This window comes from Kogia breviceps, chromosome 3 (genome assembly GCF_026419965.1).
Source record: "Kogia breviceps isolate mKogBre1 chromosome 3, mKogBre1 haplotype 1, whole genome shotgun sequence".
NCBI lineage: Eukaryota > Metazoa > Chordata > Mammalia > Artiodactyla > Physeteridae > Kogia > Kogia breviceps.
In genome coordinates, this window is record NC_081312.1 from 9,266,282 (window position 1) to 9,286,946 (window position 20,665).

At 52.9% G+C, this 20,665-nt stretch overlaps 1 protein-coding gene across 10 annotated transcripts in view; it reads left to right on the top strand.

Annotated features, from left to right (window-relative positions):
- The window catches only part of SYNE3 (spectrin repeat containing nuclear envelope family member 3), a 105,683-nt gene that overhangs the window by 43,323 nt on the left and 41,695 nt on the right, over positions 1–20,665 (top strand). For all 10 annotated transcript variants that reach the window (XR_010839424.1, XR_010839425.1, XM_067027818.1 and 7 more), the window contains 6 exons: positions 2,228–2,400; positions 3,947–4,256; positions 12,505–12,666; positions 15,085–15,432; positions 17,985–18,121; positions 19,552–19,726. Coding sequence is in view for 8 of the 10 variants with exons in the window: in XM_067027816.1 (XP_066883917.1) it covers positions 2,228–2,400; positions 3,947–4,256; positions 12,505–12,666; positions 15,085–15,432; positions 17,985–18,121; positions 19,552–19,726 (1,305 nt within the window). In the remaining 2 variants the exon portion in view is untranslated. The remainder of the gene's footprint in view (positions 1–2,227; positions 2,401–3,946; positions 4,257–12,504; positions 12,667–15,084; positions 15,433–17,984; positions 18,122–19,551; positions 19,727–20,665) is intronic.

The window sequence follows — 20,665 nt, forward strand, 5'->3', positions numbered from 1 at the left end:
GCCGGGGGACCCCTTCTTCTGAGTGGTGTGAAATGTTCTGCCCGGGGGGTGGGTAATCTTACTCAGCCCAGAACATTCCACGGTGGCCCTGGGTCTTTGGTCCACACTCGTCACTATGGTGCCTTTGTCCCCCACTTTGCTGCTGGCTGCCGAGCGGGACTTGGGGTCCCTGCTGGGTGCTTGCTGTCCCCATTACCTTCTAGGGTCCGGCAACTCTTGCTTCTCGGCCCAGCCCCTGAACCCCAAACAAAAGCCCTTTTCCTCTCCTGGGGAATCTCCCTGCTCTTCACTCTACCTGCTCCACACCCCACTCAGAACACGGAGACAGCCCTTGTAAGGAGGTTCTTTACTCTCACTCTTTGATCACACGCGTAGGCAGGGAAGTCCCTCTATGCCAGGGGCCCCCAAGCCCTGGGCCGGGGACCGGGACCGGTCTGTGGCCTGTTAGGAACCTGGCTGCACAGCAGGCGAATGAGCGAAGCTTCATCTGCCGCCCCCCCATCGCCCGCATGACGACCTGAACCATCTCCCACCCTGCCACCACCCGTGGAAAAACTGTCTTCCACGAAACCGGTCCCTGGTGCCAAAAAGGTTGGGGAGCGCTGCTCTAGACCATCATCATTGTCATCATCATCGTTTAACCACTCTCATAGGAAGTAACAGAAAAGACCGGGACCACCGCCCATTTGCACGTGCTGGGGGAGGGTCTGCATAGCTGCTCAGTGGTTGATAAAGTACGCTAACATATCAATATTTAATTAATAGTGTTTTTGAAAAGTCATATTATAACCCTACGAGGTAGACAAAGCAGAGATTGTTATCACCGTCTCCGAGTGACTGAGTGACCTGCCTGGGACCACAGAGCTATCAGTGGGGTAGCACTGGACGCGGCAGGAGCCCCTCCCCGACCCCACCCGCAGAGAAGGCTCAGACGGCCAGCCCCCCTGGGGCATCAGTCTAAGAAAACTGACTGCCAGCCTTAGGGAGACAGGCTGGGGAAGAGCTGGAGCTTTAGAGGCACATGCTGTGCTGTCAGTAAATATAATCAGAAGGTAAGCAAAAGACAGTAGTAACAGTGAACAATTTTGGAGTGATGGAAGATGCAGTGCGGGCCAGGCCATGTGCTCACGTATCTCGCAATGTTACTGTAACCTTGGGTGGCGTAACCATTATCTTCCCCCATTTCCTAGGCCTGGAGAGTTTAAGTACCATGACAAAGGTCACCCCGGTAGTGGGGACTGGCCCTGGAATTGGAGTCTAATCTTATTTTGACTGCAGAGACCAAGCATTAGTTGCCAAAGAACTAGACTAATAACAGTGAATAATGACAACAGCTAATGTTACCAGATAACGTACTATTTGCCAGGCGTTGTGTATCAGCCTTGCTCCTCCAAGAAGCCAAGGCCAGGATTTGGTTAAATATGCAAGACATTTAACAGGGAACCATCTGTGAGAGAAAATGGGACGGGAACCCGGGGAGGCTGGGAGGGACGCGGTCAGTCCAATGCGGGTCCGACGCTGAGCCCGGGAGAGCAGGGAGAATCTTGGGCTGCCGGGTGGTTCTCGGGGAACTTGGCAAGGCCTTGGGGCATCCCGAGTGAGTCACCCATCAGAGGAGCCCAGTGTCCTGTAGTAACGGGCCTGCCTTCATGTTCCTGTTTGGCCACTGGTGGGAACAGCTGAGGGACCGAGGCCTTGGTGCCAACTGCAAACTCAGAGATAATTCCGAGCCTCGGCTGGGGACCTGGGCCAAGCCCACTCCCTGCAGTGGGCCTGAGAGACAGATTCGCATATGGCGTCACACACTGGGACATGCACTTTACATGCATTTTGTCAGTTAATTCTGGAAAAAAAAAAAAAAAATCTGAGAGCTGAGTACTACTCTAGTCCCACTTTACAGACAAGAAAACCACATCCAGGGAAGTAATGAAACTCTTCTGGGTTCACGCAGCTGGGAACAGACACATCGGCGAAGGGAGGGCACTCCTATCATCAGACAGCTCTGGGCGGTTCTGTGTGGATTAATCTCCATCGCTGCTCGCTCCCACCCCAGAGCCCTTGGCAGCCTGCCCAGGGCCACAGGAGAAGGGGCAGGGGCTGCGATTCGAACCCCGGCTCCTCTGGTCTCAAAGTCCTACCTCTTTCCATGTCTTGCCGCTGTCTTGCCAAGGCCCTGCCTGTTGACGTGTTGTCTAACTCCTGGGAACTGGCTTTGTGTCCACAACAGAAAATATGCCAGCTAGAGCCAGAGGGCCGCATGAAGGTGGACATGGTGCTGCGGGCGGCCGAAGCCCTCCTGGCATGCTGCCATGAGGACCAGAAGCCCGAGATCCTGGCCCGGCTGAGGGACGTCAAAGCCCAGTGGGAGGAGACGGTCACCTACATGACCCACTGTCACAGGTAGGGTGGCTGGGTACCTTTCCAGGCCTCTGTCTGCAGCTGCTGCCTACCCTCCGTGCCCACCACCACGCTGGCCTGGGGCCTCTGCCCGAGGGACATTTCTTCGGTCCTGGGATTAGTGGGAACGGGATGCTCTCTTGGGATGTCAGTCAACCCTGCCTGCCTCTTTCTAATTATAATCAAGCTTAATGAGGATCATAGACTGTGGGAGCCCATCGGGTTTCGCCAACAATTACTTCTTGGTAGACTTGCCGCGTGTGCATCCTCCAGCAGAATGAATGGCCAGATGGCCCTGGGGGGTAAGGAGGCCTGTTGCCTTGCTAGCACTTTAGCCCAGATTCTCTGCTTGTACCAGGGAGCCAGGTCAGGGGTGGGGGCTTAGCCTGACCTGGGATCCGCCTCTTGCTCTGCTGGTTACTCGCTGTGTGGCCTTGGAAAAGTTTCTTGACCTCTGAGCCTCAGGCGCCTCATCTGGACAATGGGTATAATCAAGTGTTTCTTGAGGGTTTTTAGGAGGATGGCGGGGGGATAGGAAATGTCAAGAGCCAGGCACAGCGCTTGGCACACGGGAGGTCCTCAGTGGGCAGGAACAGCCCGCATCTTCTCCGTCTTTTTTTTTTTTTTTTGTTTTTTATTTTTGTTTGTTTGTTTGTTTTTTTTTGCGGTATGCGGGCCTCTCACTGTTGTGGCCTCTCCCGTTGCGGAGCACAGGCTCCGGACGCGCAGGCCTAGCGGCCATGTCTCACGGGCTTAGTTGCTCCGCGGCACGTGGGATCTTCCCGGACCAGGGCACGAACCCGTGTCTCCTGCATCAGCAGGCGGATTCTCAACCACTGCGCCACCAGGGAAGCCCCTTCTCCGTCTTTATGACACCAGAATGTTGAGTGGACCGGGGGGACTTTACACAGTGTTTTCTGCTTTTCAAACTCTTTCACTTGGAATTCCAAACGAAGTAGCTTGATGTTGGCTGGCCCAATAGGGCCACCTCCATGTTACAGACGGGGAAACTGAGGCGGGTGCAGAGGCAGGGTGATGCGGCGAGCTCAAGGCACGCCTGGGAGCCAAGCACAGGCCCCAGCCCTCTGTCCCCCTGAGCGGTGACGAGCCCACAGATGCAACTGTACTCTGCAAATTAAGAGACACACTCCCTGTGGAAGTCTTCTCGTGACTGCTAGCGGGCCTCCATGTGGCAAGAGCCAGGGTGACTGTGTGTGGAGTCCCAACACCAGAGAGAAACAACTGGGGGCGTCGTCGTGCGTCACTCATAGGAGTTTGGGGCTGGAATTTGGGGTCCTGGTGGCTAAGGGCATCAGCAGGCTGGGGGTTCTCAGAGCAGGTCTGGAATCTGAGCCACCCTGATCATTAGCCCCATGGAGCTTGTTTCCCAGACGGGAGGGTCTTGTCTATCAGGACTGGGGTGAGGCCCGAGGGGGTGTCCTTGTGGCCCCTCCCCCAGCCCCCCAGTACCGGGGAGGGGGCAGCGGCACGGCCTCCCCGCCCGTGAGCCTGGTGGGGGGATGCTCATGGCCGTGGCCTCTGCCTGCAGCCGTATCGAGTGGGTGTGGCTGCACTGGAGCGAGTACCTGCTGGCCCGGGATGAGTTCTACCGCTGGTTCCAGAAGATGACCGTGGTGCTCGAGCCCCCGGTGGAGCTGCAGCCGGGCCTGAAGGAGAAACGCTGGCAGCTGAGCCACGCCCAGGTGCTGCTTCACAACGTGGACAATCAGGCCACGCTCCTGGACCGGCTGCTGGAGGAGGCGGCCTCCCTGTTCAACAGGATCGGGGACCCCAGCGTGGACGAGGACGCGCAGGAGAAGATGAAGGCCGAGTACGACGCAGTGAAGGCCAAAGCCCAGGTGGGTGAGGGCGGTGGGCTGTCTTCGCCCCTTCATCCGCTCTTCTGCTCCCACCCACCCACCCAGCCGCTCCTTTGCTCGCTCACCATCTATCCATCCATCTACCTGCCGTCTCTCCCACCCACGCGACACCAATCACCCATCTCCCCACCCTCCTATCCAACTGTCTACCCCCTCACCCATCTATCTCCCCTCTAAACTAACCACCAAATCTCTTATTTACCATCTACCCACTCACCACTCTATCCACTGACCTACCCATCCATCCACCCATCTCCCCACCCTCCTACCCATCTGTCTACCCACTCACCCATCTCTCTCTCCACTAACCTAACTAGATCTCCTATTCATCTCTCCAACCACTTAATCACCCACCCATCTATTCATTCACCTACTCCTCAACCCACCTAGGTACTCTTCACATACCCATGTACTCATCCATCTCTGCACTATCTACTACCCACCATTAACCCCTTCACCCACTTACCTACTCACTATCTACTTGTCACCCATCTCTTATCCACTCCCCCAAGCATTATACAGCTACCTACCTGTCAATCTTCCACCTACCCATCCACCCACCCCTCCACCATCCATCCACCCATTGACACATTATCTACTATCTGTATGGCCAGTGTTACTCATGCTTAATACACATGTGGGTATTTAGTAAGTGTGTGTTGACTGACTGACTGATGGACTTTGTGGTTCACTTCCACCCAGCTCTCCTCCCCTCTCCCTCCTTCCTTCCTTCCTTCCCTCCCTCGTCCTGCCCTTTAGTCCTTCTCCTTTGCTTTCCTCTCTTTTGTCCTTCCCCCAATTCCTCTGCTCATCCTTTGTCCCCATCTCTCACCTCATTCTTGCCTTGGTTTAAACAGTCCATTGAGTTATTAAGTTCAATTTTGTTTCAAGAAATTCTATTTGGTTTTGTATTATATCCGTCATTCACGTTTTCTTTCTTTCTTATTTTTTTTTAAATTTACTTATTTTATTTATTTATTTTTTGGTGCATTGGGTCTTCGTTGCTACACGCAGGCTTTCTCTAGTTGTGGTGAGCGAGGGCTACTCTTCGTTACGGTGCGTGGGCTTCTCATCGCGGTGGCTTCTCTTGTTGCAGAGCACAGACTCTAGACGCGTGCGCTTCAGTAGTTGCAGCACGTGGGCTCAGTAGCTGTGGCTCACGGTCTCTAGAGCGCAGGCTCAGTAGCTGTGGCTCACGGTCTCTAGAGCGCAGGCTCAGTAGTTGTGGTGCCCAGGCTTAGTTGCTCCGCGGCATGTGGGATCTTCCTGGACCAGGGCTCGAACCCGTGTCCCCTGCATTGGCAGATGGATTCTTAACCACTGCGCCACCAGGGAAGCCCCTCTTTTTTTCATTGTCCTTTTTCTCTTAAGCTTTGCACTCCTCTCAGGTACGGATTCTATCTGTAGCCATTTTAATCATACACATTTTATAATCGTCAGGCTGCTCAAGTAGCTGAAGTTCCTGGCCTGATGCTGTCGTCTGTTGGGTCTCCTGACATGGTGGATCGTTTCCTTGGAGACTTCGTAATTCTGAGCTGTGAGCTCATCCTATTTGGGGCCTTATCTGCAGAACCCCGTGGTTGGGCCTGGCCCTCAGAGAACTTGTGTTTTCTTCAGCCAGGCTACCGTGGGAATTTAACTTCAGGATTCCTATTGAGTGTCACTGAAATGTTTTGGGGGTTCCTAAATCAAGTGGGTTCTCTGCACTTGAACCCTAAGCCAAAATGATGCAAGAGGCTCCTGGCTCCATACTCTGAAAGGTGACTATCTTTTCATTTGTCTTTTCAGCCAGAGCCCAGGCTGAAACACATATGCTTCTGTCTTGTACTGCGCTGGTGGGGAGGTTTTTTTTCTCTAGTTCACCCTTTGACAGAGGGGAAGTACCCTGAATAGTCTGCCTTTTTGCTGTGGTCTCTGCCCCCCTGGGCCCAGAGTCTTACCTCCTCCTCCAGCCTGAGCATTAAACCCAAGAAGACGTCAAGAACACATGTGGGTTTAGCATCCTGGTTTCCATAGCATCTTTGCATCTGGTCCATGGGATACCTCTTACCTCGGTGTGTGCTGTGCGTGCGTGGTTCTGCATTTAAATGTTGCTTGTTACATTTTATCCAACATTTCTGGCTGGCTACAGTGGAGGGGTATTCAGCTCTCCCATGTTGCTGGAAGTGGAAGTCTCCTGGGTCCTTCAAGTTACGGGAAATTGTTCTATAATAAGAAGAGATCTGAGAAACCTTGAGTAGGAATAGGACGCTGGCCCCAGAATGCCTGGAAAGGGACTTGGGGGTCCAGCCAGGCTCTGCTGCTTTCCAGCTGTGTGGCCTCGGGGCGCTCACCCTACCTGGAACCAGATTGTAGGACTGAATGAGTTTGCATGTGAGCTCTTTGAAATTGGTGAGTATTTCCCCAGAATAAAGGATGACTTGTGCTCTCAGTAGCAGTGAGAAGAAATAGCCACAACAATGGTGTCTGCCACGCAGCAGGTGCTAGGAGCCCTTCATTGAATGAATGAGAACCCCGCCCCTGCAGCTGGAGGCTCAGAGGACAGGCAGGCGGGGTGGAGCTTGGCTCTCCGAGATGTAGCCAGCTGGCCCTCCCTCACCTCATCCATGTGGCTAGAGCCTGCTTAACAGCAATCCTTTCTCCAGGTCTGCCCCACAGGCTCAGGCAGGGGAGGTGCCTGGCCCATGGCCTCCTTGCTGTGACTTTACAGGAAACAGGTGCTTGTGTCAATCAGCAGGGGGCGCCCCGTGCAGGAAATGGAAAGTGGGTTTTTGTGTGTGTGTGTGTACGTGTACACGCGTGTGTATGGAAGGGGCACGCCTGGGGCACCAGTGAGCGCCAATTCTAAGAAATGATCACCTCGGAGATTCTCATCGTCCCTCCAGGGAACCCTCCCCTCACTGGATCCAAAAATTTATAGAAATCACAACTCTTATTGGCGAATGCTCTCTTTTCCTAGTCCCTTCATGTCTTTGACCTCCTTTGATCCTTCCAACCTTCTTATGTGGTAAATAGAGAAGGTGTGACTGGGCCCTTTTAATTTTTTTTTGACTTAAAAAAATAATCTACAGATAAACAACAAGGTCCTACAGTATAGCACAGGGAACTATATTCAGTATCTTGTGATAAACCATAATGGAAAAGAATACAAAAAAAGAATGTATGTATCTATATAACTGAATCACTCTGCTGTATACAGAAGAAATTAACACAACACTGTAAATCAACTATACTTTAATAAAAAAATACTACTAATAATAATCTAAGGGTCAGATACCACTGGCCCATCAGAAAGAACCGGAAGTCCTAGGCGACTCCCTACGTGGGCCCCTCCTTTGGTGGTTGCCCCGGGTCCTGGGCGAGTCGCTGCACCTGTGTCCGTCAGGGGAGATCAGGGGCCGCCAGAGCTCCTGTGGGTCCAGCTCAGAAAGTGGAGGCAGCGGTACATGGGAGTTTTCGAGCCCCTGGATGAGGGAGCAGGTTGTTTCCAAGGGTCTTCCCGAGGCGGAGCCCAGCTGGCAGCATCCTGGGGGCTCTGCCTGTGATGGAGGGGTGGGGGGGAGTTGCTGCCCTGGCAGAAGCCCTTGGAGTTGCTAGATGGGCTGGTGAGTTTTGACCTCAGTGTGGAATCTGTGGGATGTGCAGGGTGACTGGGCTCTATGAGAGAAGGCAGTTCAATTTGGCCTTTTGAGCTGTTGGCTGAAGCTCACAGACCCAGAGGTTTGGGAGCTGTGTTCTAACATCACAGGGAGCCCGGTTAGCTCTTGGGATGGGGTTGGGGATAGGGGTGGTGAACGGGGAGCTGTTTCTTGTCTCTCCCTGAGCCGGCGATAGAAGATTGAAAGGCGCTATGGCGGAGAGGCCAGGGCAGGCCCCTACAGAGCCTCTGAAGTTATACTCAGACTGTCATGTGAATGTGCATTTTGCTGGAGAGAACAGTCATAGCTTCCAGATGATGCCATGGCCTTCAGAAGACAGAAGCTACTGAGAGGGGCAAACTTTTATATCACCCTTAGCAAGGGTCCTCATCAGTAAAATAGGATATAGCTTCCCCAACATCAGCCTCCCGGGGCATACCCCATACTGGGCCTGCCAGCCCCAGACGAAAGGAAGACACTCTGGATCCACCCTAAGCAGGGTGAGGGACACTGCACGTCCAGTAGCCCTCAGAGATTCTTGGTGGCCCCGCATGCCTCCTGGTCACCTGCTCTGTACATTTGATGAAGGTCTCACCTTGCACTAAAGTCATATGAGAAAGCCACCCTGAGGCAGGCAACTGAAATCCTCCCACCCCAGTGAGAGTAGGAGAGCCAGGCAGGGATCCCTAGAGGTCCAGGCCTTTTCTCAGGGTGGGAAGGGTCCCTGGGATATTGGCTTAGTCTGCTCGGTGGACAGAACAGAATACCATGGACTTGGTGGCTTAAAAAACAGGAATTTGTTTCTTACAGTTCTGGAGGCTGGGAAGTTAGAACTCTAGGTGTCAGCAGATTTGGTTCCTGGTGAGGGGCCTCTTCTTGGCTTGAAGATGGCGGCCTTCTCGCTGTGTCTTCACACCGTAGAGAGGGAGGGTCAGCAGGCTCTCTGGTGTCTGTTCTTATAGGGGCACTCATCCCATCGTGAGGGCCCCACCCTCATGACCTCATATAACCCTGATCACCTCCCAAAGGCCCCGCCTCCAAACACCATCACATTGAGGGTTAGGGCTTCATCGTGTGAATTTGGGGAGGATGCATCTCAGGCCATAGAAGATACTGTATGTATTAGTATCTCAACTTTCACCGAGGAGAGCCCGTTTCATTATTTCTCGTGCTGGTTAACAAGCCACTAGTTTTGCCTCTAAAAATCCAGTTTCGACTTCCAATATGTAATTTAGCAAGGCATCTGGTGTTGATAGGGACAGGACCACAGAAGCACAGCGGGGGTCACCTCTGGACTGTGTCCTTCGTGACCAGCCCCTGAAGGGAGATTCTTGATCAGGAAAAGTGGCCAGGCCCGGGAATGAGCAATGGCGAAGCCCGCAGAAAGCAATTGAAAGTCAGGAATAGACAAAGCAGGCTGGTTGCCAGTAGGCGGGGCCTCTGCTTGTTTACTTTGCCTGATGGTTTTTAATCCAATGATTCTGTTTTCTGAAGGGCCAGGCAGGTAGTAGCATCCTCCTCCTCCCTGCTTCCCTCTGTGGCTGTGTTTGTTTGGCGTCTCCGCCAGGAGTCCGAGCCCTTCCTGCAGCCCTTTGCAGAGGCACAAATCCACACCCGCCCTTGTTAATTGGTTGGGTCTTGACATTCCTGACAGCTCTGCCCACACAGATGGTTTAATTGTTTGGTGTAACGAGAGGAGGTGGAGCCCTCTCCCGTTTGTCACCCGCATTCCTCCGACGTGCCCTGCCCGCAGTGGCTGAATTGCGTTCTGTGATCTCATTATGCCTGGCACGGAGCGCGGCTGGATGCCTGCCCTGCTCGGCCGCGTTCCTCTCCTAGGGCGCCTGCTCGCCATCACAGACGCTTTTATTTACTCTGGATTTCCCCCAGTGCCAGCACCTCATTCTTCACACACACACACACACACACACACACACACACACACACACACACACACACACACACACACACACACGGAGCCGCCAGCCGGCACTTTTATTGCAGAGTTTGCCTCACTACAACCTTTGTCGCCATCAGTGTCAACCAGGGGCCCCTATGCTCTGCTTAGCGTTCTTGATCCTCTTTGTTTCATAAATGAATCTTCCCGTGCACGGAGGAAGCTCGGGGAGGATTCTGGAGGATGCACATAATCCTGCGGGGACGGGGAGCCAGCAAGGGAAACGGGACGGAGATGGTCACTGTGCCTTGGTCCACTTTCTGAATTCAGGCGGCCCCGTGTTTGCCATCTGTCAAGCGCTGACGTTGACGCTCTGAGCCTCACCCCCATAAGTGAGAGGATTCTCAGCTCTTCACTGACGGACTTGATCCTGTGCCTTGGTTTCCCCGTCTCTGAAATGGGGATATTTTCTCCTACTTGCCATGGGTGTTGCAAAGGTTTAAATGAATTAGTGTGTCTAGGTTTGGTTGAGGGGCTTCTCCAGGGGAGGGTCAGGCACGTACGAATAGCCAGGGAGGTTTTTCAAATCCACGTGTCCGTCTACCCTTCCCGGTTGTGAATTGTTGGCTTAGCCTCGTAGAAGGTCAGGACCCTCCTGGAACATGACCTGGCTCCATGGCTGAGAGCTGAGGTCAGCAAACCACTGCCCATAGGTTCAATCCAGCCCAATTCCTGACTTTTCTATGACCTGTAAACCAAAAATCGTTTTTAGATTTTTCAACGGTTGGGGGAAAATTAAAAGCAGACTATTTCATGACATGTGAAAATGATAGGAAATTCAAATTTCAGTGTCCATGATTCATTTGGTTGGAATACAGCCGTTCTTTATGTGTTTGCCGGTGGCTGCAACTTGTGTGCTACAACGTAAGGAGCACACAAGTGGTCGAGAAGTTGCGGCGGAAACCACGTGGCCGGCAAAGGCCAGAATATCTACCATCTGCGAGAAAGGAAGATTCTGCCACCCCCTGGGCCTGAGCAGTGATTTTGGAGTCTGAACTTGGAGTTTAAATCTTGTCTGCAAGAGTTATGTGACCTCCCAACACCCATTTGGATACTTGCATAATGGGACAGTTTGGGGATCGTTGTGAAGATATTAAATACGATAATGCTGGTCTATTTCCAGGTACATAGTAGGTGCTTACTAAATGAAGGTCCCCTGGTTCCTTTTTCTTGGCTCTCCTTGGAGAGATCCCTCCACCGGCATATGCACCCCGCACTTAATTACTTCTGGCCACCCAGAAAGCACTTAGTCTCAGAGCCTGCCCTGAGCGGGACCAGGGAGATGAAATCAACCCCCGTGTCCTTAGGGAGCGCTGGGTCCCCGCCAGGTGACAATTCGGTAGACAAGGCTGGGGGAGAGCCACAGCCGGGGGCAGTGGGCAAAGCTTCCGAGCAGGTGGGGCCTGGAGATTAGTGTTGCCACGTTGGCACCCCTCACTTGGTTGGGTGTGACAAGAGCAGAGGGTCACAGGTGACAATAAACCATGGCTCAGAGTCTGCAAGCTCTTCCTAGCTGCCTGCGGCTGTTCTGGGGTTGTGCAAGCCCTGACTCATTTAATGCCACATCACCCTGATGAGGCAGATACTGTTATCACCCTCACCATACAGAGGGGTTCATTACAGGCTCGAGGGGGACCAGGGTCAAGCCCCAGGCAGTGGGCTCCCAAGCCCAGGGTCTTGACCGCTGGTCTGCAGAGCTGCATCGTGGGGTCCTGCCCTTGACCACCAGGCTACAATGCTTGGACCTGGGCCTGGGGGCAGTGGGGAGCCGTGGAGGGGTTTAAAGAGATGGTGCTGCAATCAGGGGTGTGTTTTGAAAATCAGAATCTCTAGGCACACAGTAGGTCTTATAGCAGGACACTGTTATCTCCCCAAATGTCACCCACCCTCAGGACACCCTCTTGCCCCTGTGTGGTTAGAGCTTCAGTGGGATTGTCTGAAAATAGAGGCAGTTCCAACACATGCAGGCAAATCGCCACACTCGGGGGGGAAATGGGGGGCAGCCTGGTGTTTACTGTCGTACCCTGTGGACATAGTCGCAATGGAGCAGAGATGCGTTGGCCCAGCCTTGCCTCCCAGGTTGGAATCTTGGTGCTTTCCTAGCCGGGTGACCTTGGGCAAGTCATTTCACTTTCTGTGCCTTGGTTTCCCCGTCTATCAGACTGGGATAATAACGGTACCGCCTTGCGGGGGCAGTCAGGAGCATTCAGTGAGATGATCTCGTACACAAAGTTCTTCGGGCAGTGCCAGCACCTTGGTAAGTGCTCAAATGGTAGTGTTCTGTAGTTGTTACCACGGCACCATCTTGAGTGCCATTCCTAGGACGTGGCAGGAAGAAAAGCCCACTGTGTGGTTGACAAGTCCAGTGCGGACATGTTTTGGTCTCCAAAGCCAAGAATTTCTTGGCTGATTGCTGACAAGGTAGAGAAGAGTGTCTGGGATCTTGGTGTCCAGCGAAAGGGCTGAGGGTCGGTTGCGTCCCACACTCCCTGCACACACACACACACACACACACACACACACACACACACACACACACACACACACACACACACTCAGGCCTGGGAGGCCAGGGGAGGGGCAGCCTGGGCTGGGGACCTTTATGGCCGGTGACCCTCCTCCCCTCCCACAGAACAGAGTGGACCTGCTGGAGCAGGTGACCCAGGAACACGAGCATTTCCAGGTGAGCGTGGACGAGTTCCAGCTGTGGCTGAAGGCGGTGGTGGAGCGGGTGCACGGCTGCATGGGGCGCAAGTGCCAGCTGAGCATCAAGGACCGTCTCTCGGCACTGCAGGTAACCCCCGGCAAGTCTCTGCCAGAGCGGGGAGGGAGCGCTCATGGCTGGTGGGTCTCTGTGAGAGTCTGTTTAATAGGATGGGGCTGGGGGGTCCCAGGAGATACAAACATCCCTGTACACAGACCCCACAAGAGGAGAAGCATGGGATGTGGTGTAGCTCCCATGCTTGGGGCCTCGGCTCCTTTGTGGAAATCTCTGAGCCAGCAGGGCACTTGGAAACCCAAGGTCACAGCAGCATGGTCTAGATCAGCTGGGCTCAAATGGGGGACATTGTCCATGTCTGGAGACATTTTTGTTTGTCACAACTGGGAGTGGAGGTGCTCCTGGCGTCTAGTGGACGGAGGCCAGAGACGCTGCTAAACAGCCTACAGTGCACAGGACGGCCCCCGACAACAAAGCGTTATCTGACCTCACATGTCGGCGGTAGGGAACCCTGGCGTAAGCATCAAACCTGCAGCGGGGAGAAGCTGGGTCCACTCTGGGCCTCCTGACTTGCTGTGATCTTGAACGAGCTTCTGACTCCCTCTGTAAAGTGAGTGGGTAGATTATTATCTTCAGTAATTCAAGGACCACTTTATAATTTTTGGTACAGCTATACAGCACCTATACCATTTATTTAATGTTTGTATTTAAATTGACTCTCTTTTGAAAAAACCAATGAACAGCGACCACAAAATATCTTCTACGACTCGTACAGTTTCCCCACCATCTGAAAGTAGTGTTCCTATGAAACCGTTCATGAGCCGAAATGGTGTAAAGCAGAGAAGTCGGACTTCCTGGGTGGTCCAGTGGTTAAGATTCTGCGCTTCCACTGCAGGGAGGGGCGGGTTCGATCCCCGGTCGGGGAGCTAAGATCCCACATGCCGCGCAGCACGGCCAAGAAATGAAAAAGAAAAAGAAACAAACAGAGAACAAGTGGAGAAGTAATGACCTTTTCTCGCAAAAGCTAAAATCCTCTTTGGATTTCTTTCAGGTAGCGAAAACAGGTACTAATGTAGGTCTTTTGTAAAAGCGAAGTGATATAAATTGAACTTTTGAAAAGTGTGGGTATCTGTAAAAGAATGTTCACAGCAACCTAATTCATAACAGCCCTAAACTGAAAACAACTCAGATTTTTATCAGCAGAGTATTGGATAAACACATCCTAGAATAGACTATATGCACAAAGGCATATTAGTCAATTGAAAGGAGTGAAGTTCTGATATACATGACAGCATAGAAGAATCTAAAAAACATTATGCTGAGTGAAAGAAGCCAGTTTCAAAAAATAACATATTCTGTGATTTCAAATAGATGAATTTCTAGAATCTTCTGTGATGTTAGAAATGTGATACTTTGATAACAGTGTGGACTGCATGGGCATATATATTTCTCAAAACTCTTTGAACAGTAACACTTAAGATCTAGATATAGATTTTCTCAACTTACGGTAGGGCTACGTCCCGATAAACCCACATCGTAAGTTGAAAATATCATAAGTCGAAAATGCATTAAATACACCTAACCTACCAAACGTCATAGCTTAGCCCAGCCTACCTTAAGCGTGCTCAGAATCATCTTCCATTAGCCTAAAATCATCTAACACAAAGCCTGTTTTATACTAAAGTGTTGAATACCTCATGAAATTTATTGAATACCACAGTGAAAGCAAAAGCTATGCCGGTTTCCACTCACTGGCCAGCATCACGAGAGAGCACCGTGCTGCATATCGCTAGTCTGGGAAGAGATCAACATTCGAAATGCAAAGTACAGTTTCTCCTGAATGCATATTCCTCTCATACCATTGTAAAAAAAATCATAAGTAGAACCATTTAAAGTCAAGGACAGTCTGTATTATACTCCATGTAAGTTGCACTTCACTAAAAAAGTAAACAAAAATATTTAGAAGGTATTTTAAATAAAACAGACAAAAGTGTTTTTAAAAAATTTGTTTTAATATTAGAAGCCAATGAACACTGAGTTAAAAAGAAATTTTATATCATTGTCATAAATGGAATACCAATACTCAGTCATAATTAGTAGATAACCATACAAATAGATGTAATGAGGCCAAATGGCGTCGTTAGGTTCTATTTGCTCCATACTTTTGCCAGCTGAAGGCTTCAAGCCTGAGGCTGCCTCTGTCTCTATTAAAAAAAAAAGCAAAATTAACAAATGTCAGAGAGCGTTAAAAACAGAGAAGTACCCAACAGAGACTTTCCCCTTCACTTAATCAAATGGCTTGTAAATGACATGGTAAAGGAATTACATCCTGAATGTTTTAAAGGCAGACAGTCCACCCCTTGGAAAGGTGCCTTGGCTCCAGCCTGGGAATAGGCATTACCGTTTGGCATGATGTTCCCAGCGGTCCTGGAAAACGCAGCCCACGTTTTCTTTTTCCCCTCGTGTTTTCTCCCCACCTCCTCCCTGCTTTAGGACATCGCCAGTGACTTTCCCAGGGGTGAGGAGTCTTTGAAGAGGCTGGAGGAGCAGGCCGTGGGGGTCATCCAGAACACCTCCCCTTTGGGTGCAGAGAAGATCACCAGAGAACTGGAGGAGATGCGGAACGTTCTGGAGAAGCTGCGTGCACTCTGGGAGGAGGAGGAGGGGCGGCTGCAGGGCCTGCTCAGGTCCAGGGGAGCCTATGAGCAGCAGAGAGGGCAGCTGGAGGCTGAGCTGGCAGAGTTCAGGAAGGGCCTTCAGAGGTTGGCGGAGGACGGCCTGGAGCCCGCGGCCAAAGCAGGGACCCAGGACGAGCTGGTGGCCCGCTGGAGACTCTACTCGGTAAGCAGTGTTGGGCGAAGCCCTGGCCCAGTGCGGGTGCCATGTGTGCCTCGGGGCAGCCTCTGTGTGGTGGGAGGATTACGCTAAGTCTCAGCACGCTGACTCTGGTTTTCCTGGATTTTTGATCATCTCAGTTCCCCAAGCAGAGCAGACAAAGTGGTTGTTTGTACCTATTTTCTGGATGAGGAAACCGAGGCCTGGAGAGACTTCCCCATCCCCAGCATCACACGATGAGTTGGTGGGTAAAGAAGAGGTGGATCGGCTCCAAGTTTGCCGTTCCCTTGCCTGATGGTAGGATGTGGGAGCAGTTTCTGAGCACAGAACAGGGAGTGTTAGGTCAGAGGCAAGGCTCTCAGTGCAGAGAAGATGAGGAACAAACATAACCAGGGCTCTTAGGTGGCCCAGCAGATGATACCCATCCTGGGAGGGTCCAGTCGGAGCACCGCCCCCCTTCCCCACCCACGTGCACACTCACGAGAGGTTTGACTTGAGGACAGAGAGATTTTTCAAATAAGGATTAACACCCTTCTCCAGTCCTTTATTTATTATATTAACTCAAAGGGCTCGCTTGTCAATTCCATTAGGGGAAATATCTAAAAGGAAAGCCCCCAGGTCCTACCTCCACCGCACATTGTTGTGGTTTTTTTCCTCTTCCTTCTACTGTTTGCTCACACGCAGAAATATTTGTGTGTAGGTAGAAGCAAAGCATCCATGCTCCTTAGCATCACTCAACCTCGTAGGAGACCAGGTTCACTGCAGTGATCAACTTTGTACAAAGGGAGTCGTTTCCCTTGTAGGACTGTCTGCCTTGGCACAGGGTAGGGGTGGTGTGGTGCAGTGGTGGAGGGCGGGGACTTTCGGATCAGACTGCCCGGGTTCGAGTCTCGGTTCCTCTCCTTGCCGACTGGCTGGCTTTGGGAGAATTACTTTTTTAAAAAATATTTTTGGCCACGGCGTTCGGCTTGCAGGATCCTAGTTCCTCCAATCACGGATTGAACCCCAGCCCTCGTTGGTGAAAGCGCGGAGTCCTAACCACTGGACCGCCGGGGAATTCCCGGGGAGAATTAGTTTAATCTCAGTTAAACGTGACATGGACGTGACGATGATAAGACCTGCCTTCCACATTCCTTATGAACGTGTGAAAACAAAAGTGCTCAGAACAGCACCTGCCAATAGCATCGGGACTCAGGGAACATATGGCTCTTACCAGGAGTTCTAGGTGAGGGTCAAGGTCAAAGCAAGCAAACTGGCAGGGGTGGCATGTGGGGAGGGTAAGGCCTGGAAGGCCCTGCCAACACCCGCCTGTCCCGACAGCCCCCTGGCCACGCCGGGCTATGTTTCGGGAAGCCTTTCCCGAGGCAGGAGGGTGACCACATCCATACAGATGCTGTATGTCCCACCCGATTCAAGTGTCAACTATGACCAAGATAATGACTAACCAGAAATCAATGAAGGGGGATCTCAGAACTTGTTAGAGGATTTCTGTTCTTAAACGAGCATTTATGTAGTGAGGAGTGCTCCTGATCTGAACTCGGTGCCTTGTCAAGCGGGGGTGGCCCCGTTTGACCACCGAGGGACCAGGACCGGTCCAAGGCTGCGCAGCTGGGAAGGGCCGGAGGTGGGTTTCCAGGCCAGCCTGTGTCGTGCCAGAGCCCGTGTGCTTTCCACTCCCCACCCCCTGCCTCCTACTGAGCATGGGACCAGCCAGAGTCAAGGTCAAGGTCAAACTCCACATTTCCCGGGACAGCAGGAAAAGGCTGCATCCCAAGTACCTGAACGTGGTTGAGGGGCGTGGTCGGGCATGCTGGGTGGAAAGATCCTCTTGGCAACAACAATACCTGGGTTCACAGAGCATCTTTTTTTTTTTTTTTTTTGCGGTACGCGGGCCTCTCACTGTTGTGGCCTCTCCCGTTGCGGAGCACAGGCTCCGGACGCGCAGGCTCAGCGGCCATGGCTCACGAGCTTAGTTGCTCTGCGGCATGTGGGATCCTCCCGGACCGGGGCACGAACCCGTGTCTCCTGCATCGGCAGGCGGACTCTCAACCACTGCGCCACCAGGGAAGCCCCACAGAGCATCTTTAGGTCCTTGTTTCCTTCAGCGCTGAAGGGGCAGGTTAACAGCCAGAGGGCCCGGCTGCAGAGTCAGGGCCACCGTTTCCCAGCTCTGCGACTGTCAGAAAACTCTTGGCCAGAGCTTCCTTGTGTACGAAACGGGGACACGGAGGATTGCTGTCTAGGACCAGGGTGAGGCTGCAGTGAATGGGACCCCAGGGCCCTCAGTACATCATCACTGTTCCCTAAATATTAGTGATTTGTGTGATTAGCTGCTAGTCCGTGGCAGTGCTGTGCGGTAGGTGATGATAAAGAGGAAAACCTGCTCATCACGAGCAAACGTGTTTGGGGTCACGGAGCGGGGGCCCCTGTCCCTCCGCTGGGGGACCGTTTTCTCCCAGGCTGGCCACTCCCACAGGATCTGCTCATCCCGCTGCACACACACCGCCACCCCGTCTCGGAAGCTCACCTGCCCCATCGGGTGTTGTCTGTCGCTGCAGGCCACGCGGGCGGCGCTGGCCGCGGAGGAGCCTCGGGTGCACCGGCTGCAGGCCCGGCTGAAGGAGCTCGTCGTGTTCCCCCAGGACCCGCAGCCCCTCGCGGACGGTGTGCTCGCCGCCATCCAGGAGCACCAGAGGTACCGGGCGGGCCGAGGGCGGTCCTGGACCCCATGCTCCGGGCCTCTGCCCATCTGACCCCGGCTGCAGAGGGCCTTGCACCCTCTTGCTGCCTGATTACAACTAGTTCTTGCTCCTGTCAACGGCTGGCCATTATAGGGTCTCACTGGGCTCAGGCACCGACCCCTTTTCAAAGTATTTTACATTCTGCTCCCAGAAAGAGGCCTGAACTTTGCTTTTTTCCGTGCTATGTGGCCCCTTCACTTATTTCCATCAAGTCTCCTTATGCAGCTTCGCACGGGGGATGGGTCCCCTATGTAATGGTCCAAGGGGAGAGCTTTTCACGGGGCCAGCACTGGGCCCGGCTTGCTGACGGTGGTGCTGATGTAGGCACTGGGCCTGACTTCAGACCAGTCTCTACCTCCCTGTCCGCCCACGGGTTCGGGCACAGCTAGGTCTCCAGCTTCTTAGCCCAGCAAAGACCAGCACTTCAAATATCCACCCTGTGTGGAACTGGGCACAGGTAAATTCAGGGTCGGTACCTATTTTTACTACATGAGGCTCAGGTGTTTGGAACACAGCCCAGCTGTCCCCGTCTCTGTAGCACCTCTCATCCTCCTGCCTGATGCAGGGGTTTTGCTCCAGAAGGACTCAAGGACCTCCTGCCTTGCCAGGTGACTGACCCCACAGTGTGCACAGGCCCTGTGTGTGTACATCCAGAACCGGGGCCTGGATCCTCCACAAGATGCTGAGGTGGTGGTGAGGCTGAATCTCCTGTGCATAAAGCGGGCCGTGGGGCAGGGTGGCCGAGGTCTCCCTCTCCTTCGTTGCTCTGGTGGAGGTGGCAGGTGCTGGTTACCTATGACTGGGTGCTAGACATTATATCTATACATATATATATATGTATTTTTTTGGAAATGTAGTTGATTTACAATGTTTTGTTAGTTTCAGGTGTATAGCAAAGTGATGCGGTTATACCTATATATCGATTCTTTTTCAGATTCTTTTCCATTATAGGTTATTACAAGTTATGGAATATAGTTCCCTGTGCTATACCATGGACAGTATATTGGAAAAATTATTTGTAGAGATTATTTGGGCCTAAAGTAATGGCATCCTACTCAAGAAAGTATTTTGTCTTGCTTCCACGAGGTGCCTGGGGGCAGGCGGTACCAGCTTGGGGGCTCCATAATTCCTCTTCCAGGCTTGACTCTTTCCCTGGTCCAGAAGCTGGGCTGCAAGTCTATTCGAGGACTGGCTTACCTCCAGTGCCCTTTTATCTGGACAGCATAGGCCTCGGGGTCCCGTGGACAGCCCAGCAATCTGTAGACGACGAGAGTGCCCGCCCTGAGAGCAGTACAAGCCGGGCGCTCTGGGTTCTGGGCAGGGGCCTTGCTCCTCTACTGACCCGCTCTCTCCCCTCTCTGTTCCCCCTCCACGGCGCTCACAGCATGAAGACCAAGAGCATCAGGCTGCGCAACGCCGCGGGCACGGACCTGTGGCAGCATTTCCAGCGGCCTCTGCAGGAACTGCAGCTGTGGAGGGCTCTGGCCCAGAAGCTCCTGGATGTCACCGCCAGCCTGCCAGACCTGCCCTCCATCCACACCTTCCTGCCGCAGATTGAGGTACGTGTGGTTCTGGCGGGAGGGCTGATGGGTGCAGCTGGGGGAGGCCACCGGCCAAGCACAGCATTTCAGCCGCCCCCGCAAGGACACGCATGTCTCTGGGTCCTCCAGATGTCTGGGTGGAGCCCACTGTACCCTGTCTGGTGAGTTCTAAGTGCACAGGAAATGTCAACACTTGTAGTTACCGGCGACAAAAGTCACCCTCAGTTCTTGGGAAGAAGGTGAAGCCTGGTGCCTGGTGTAGCTCCAGGACTCTGCAGCGATCTGCGCTCAGCCCTTCTGTTTAGGACCCTGCTGCAGGCAGTCCTCTGGTGGAAGCCTGGGCAGTGCTGAGAAAGAGCAGGATGTCAGGCCATTACCCTTCTTATGTGTCAATTGGGATGCCTGTGACAAGTGACAGGAAACCTGATCAGTGGTGGCTTAGCATACAGAGACGGGACTTCCCTGGTGGCGCAGTGGTTAAGAATCCGCCTGCCAACGCAGGGGACACGGGTTCGAGCCCTGGTCCAGGAAGATCCCACATGCCGCAGAGCAATTAAGCCCGTGCGCCACAACTACTGAGCCCGCGAGCCACAACTACTGAAGCCCACGTGCCTAGAGCCCATACTCCACAACAAGAGAGGCCACCGCAATGAGAAACCCGTGCACCACAACGAAGAGCAGCCCCCGCTCGCCACTACTGGAGAAAGCCCGTGAGCAGCAACGAAGACCCAGCGCAGCCAAAAAAAATTTAATAAACAAACAAACATGGAGACTTTCAGGTTATCCCAGAGCTGGCTTGATAGCTCAGCAGTATCTTCCAGGACCCAAGCCCTTTCCAGCTCTAAACCACGTCTGCCTTCCTGGCCCCAAGGTGGCTGCCACCATTGCAAGTGTGCGTCCTCACTGTGTATTTGAGCTCATGCTGTATAGTTGTATATTCAGATATTTTCAGTTGAC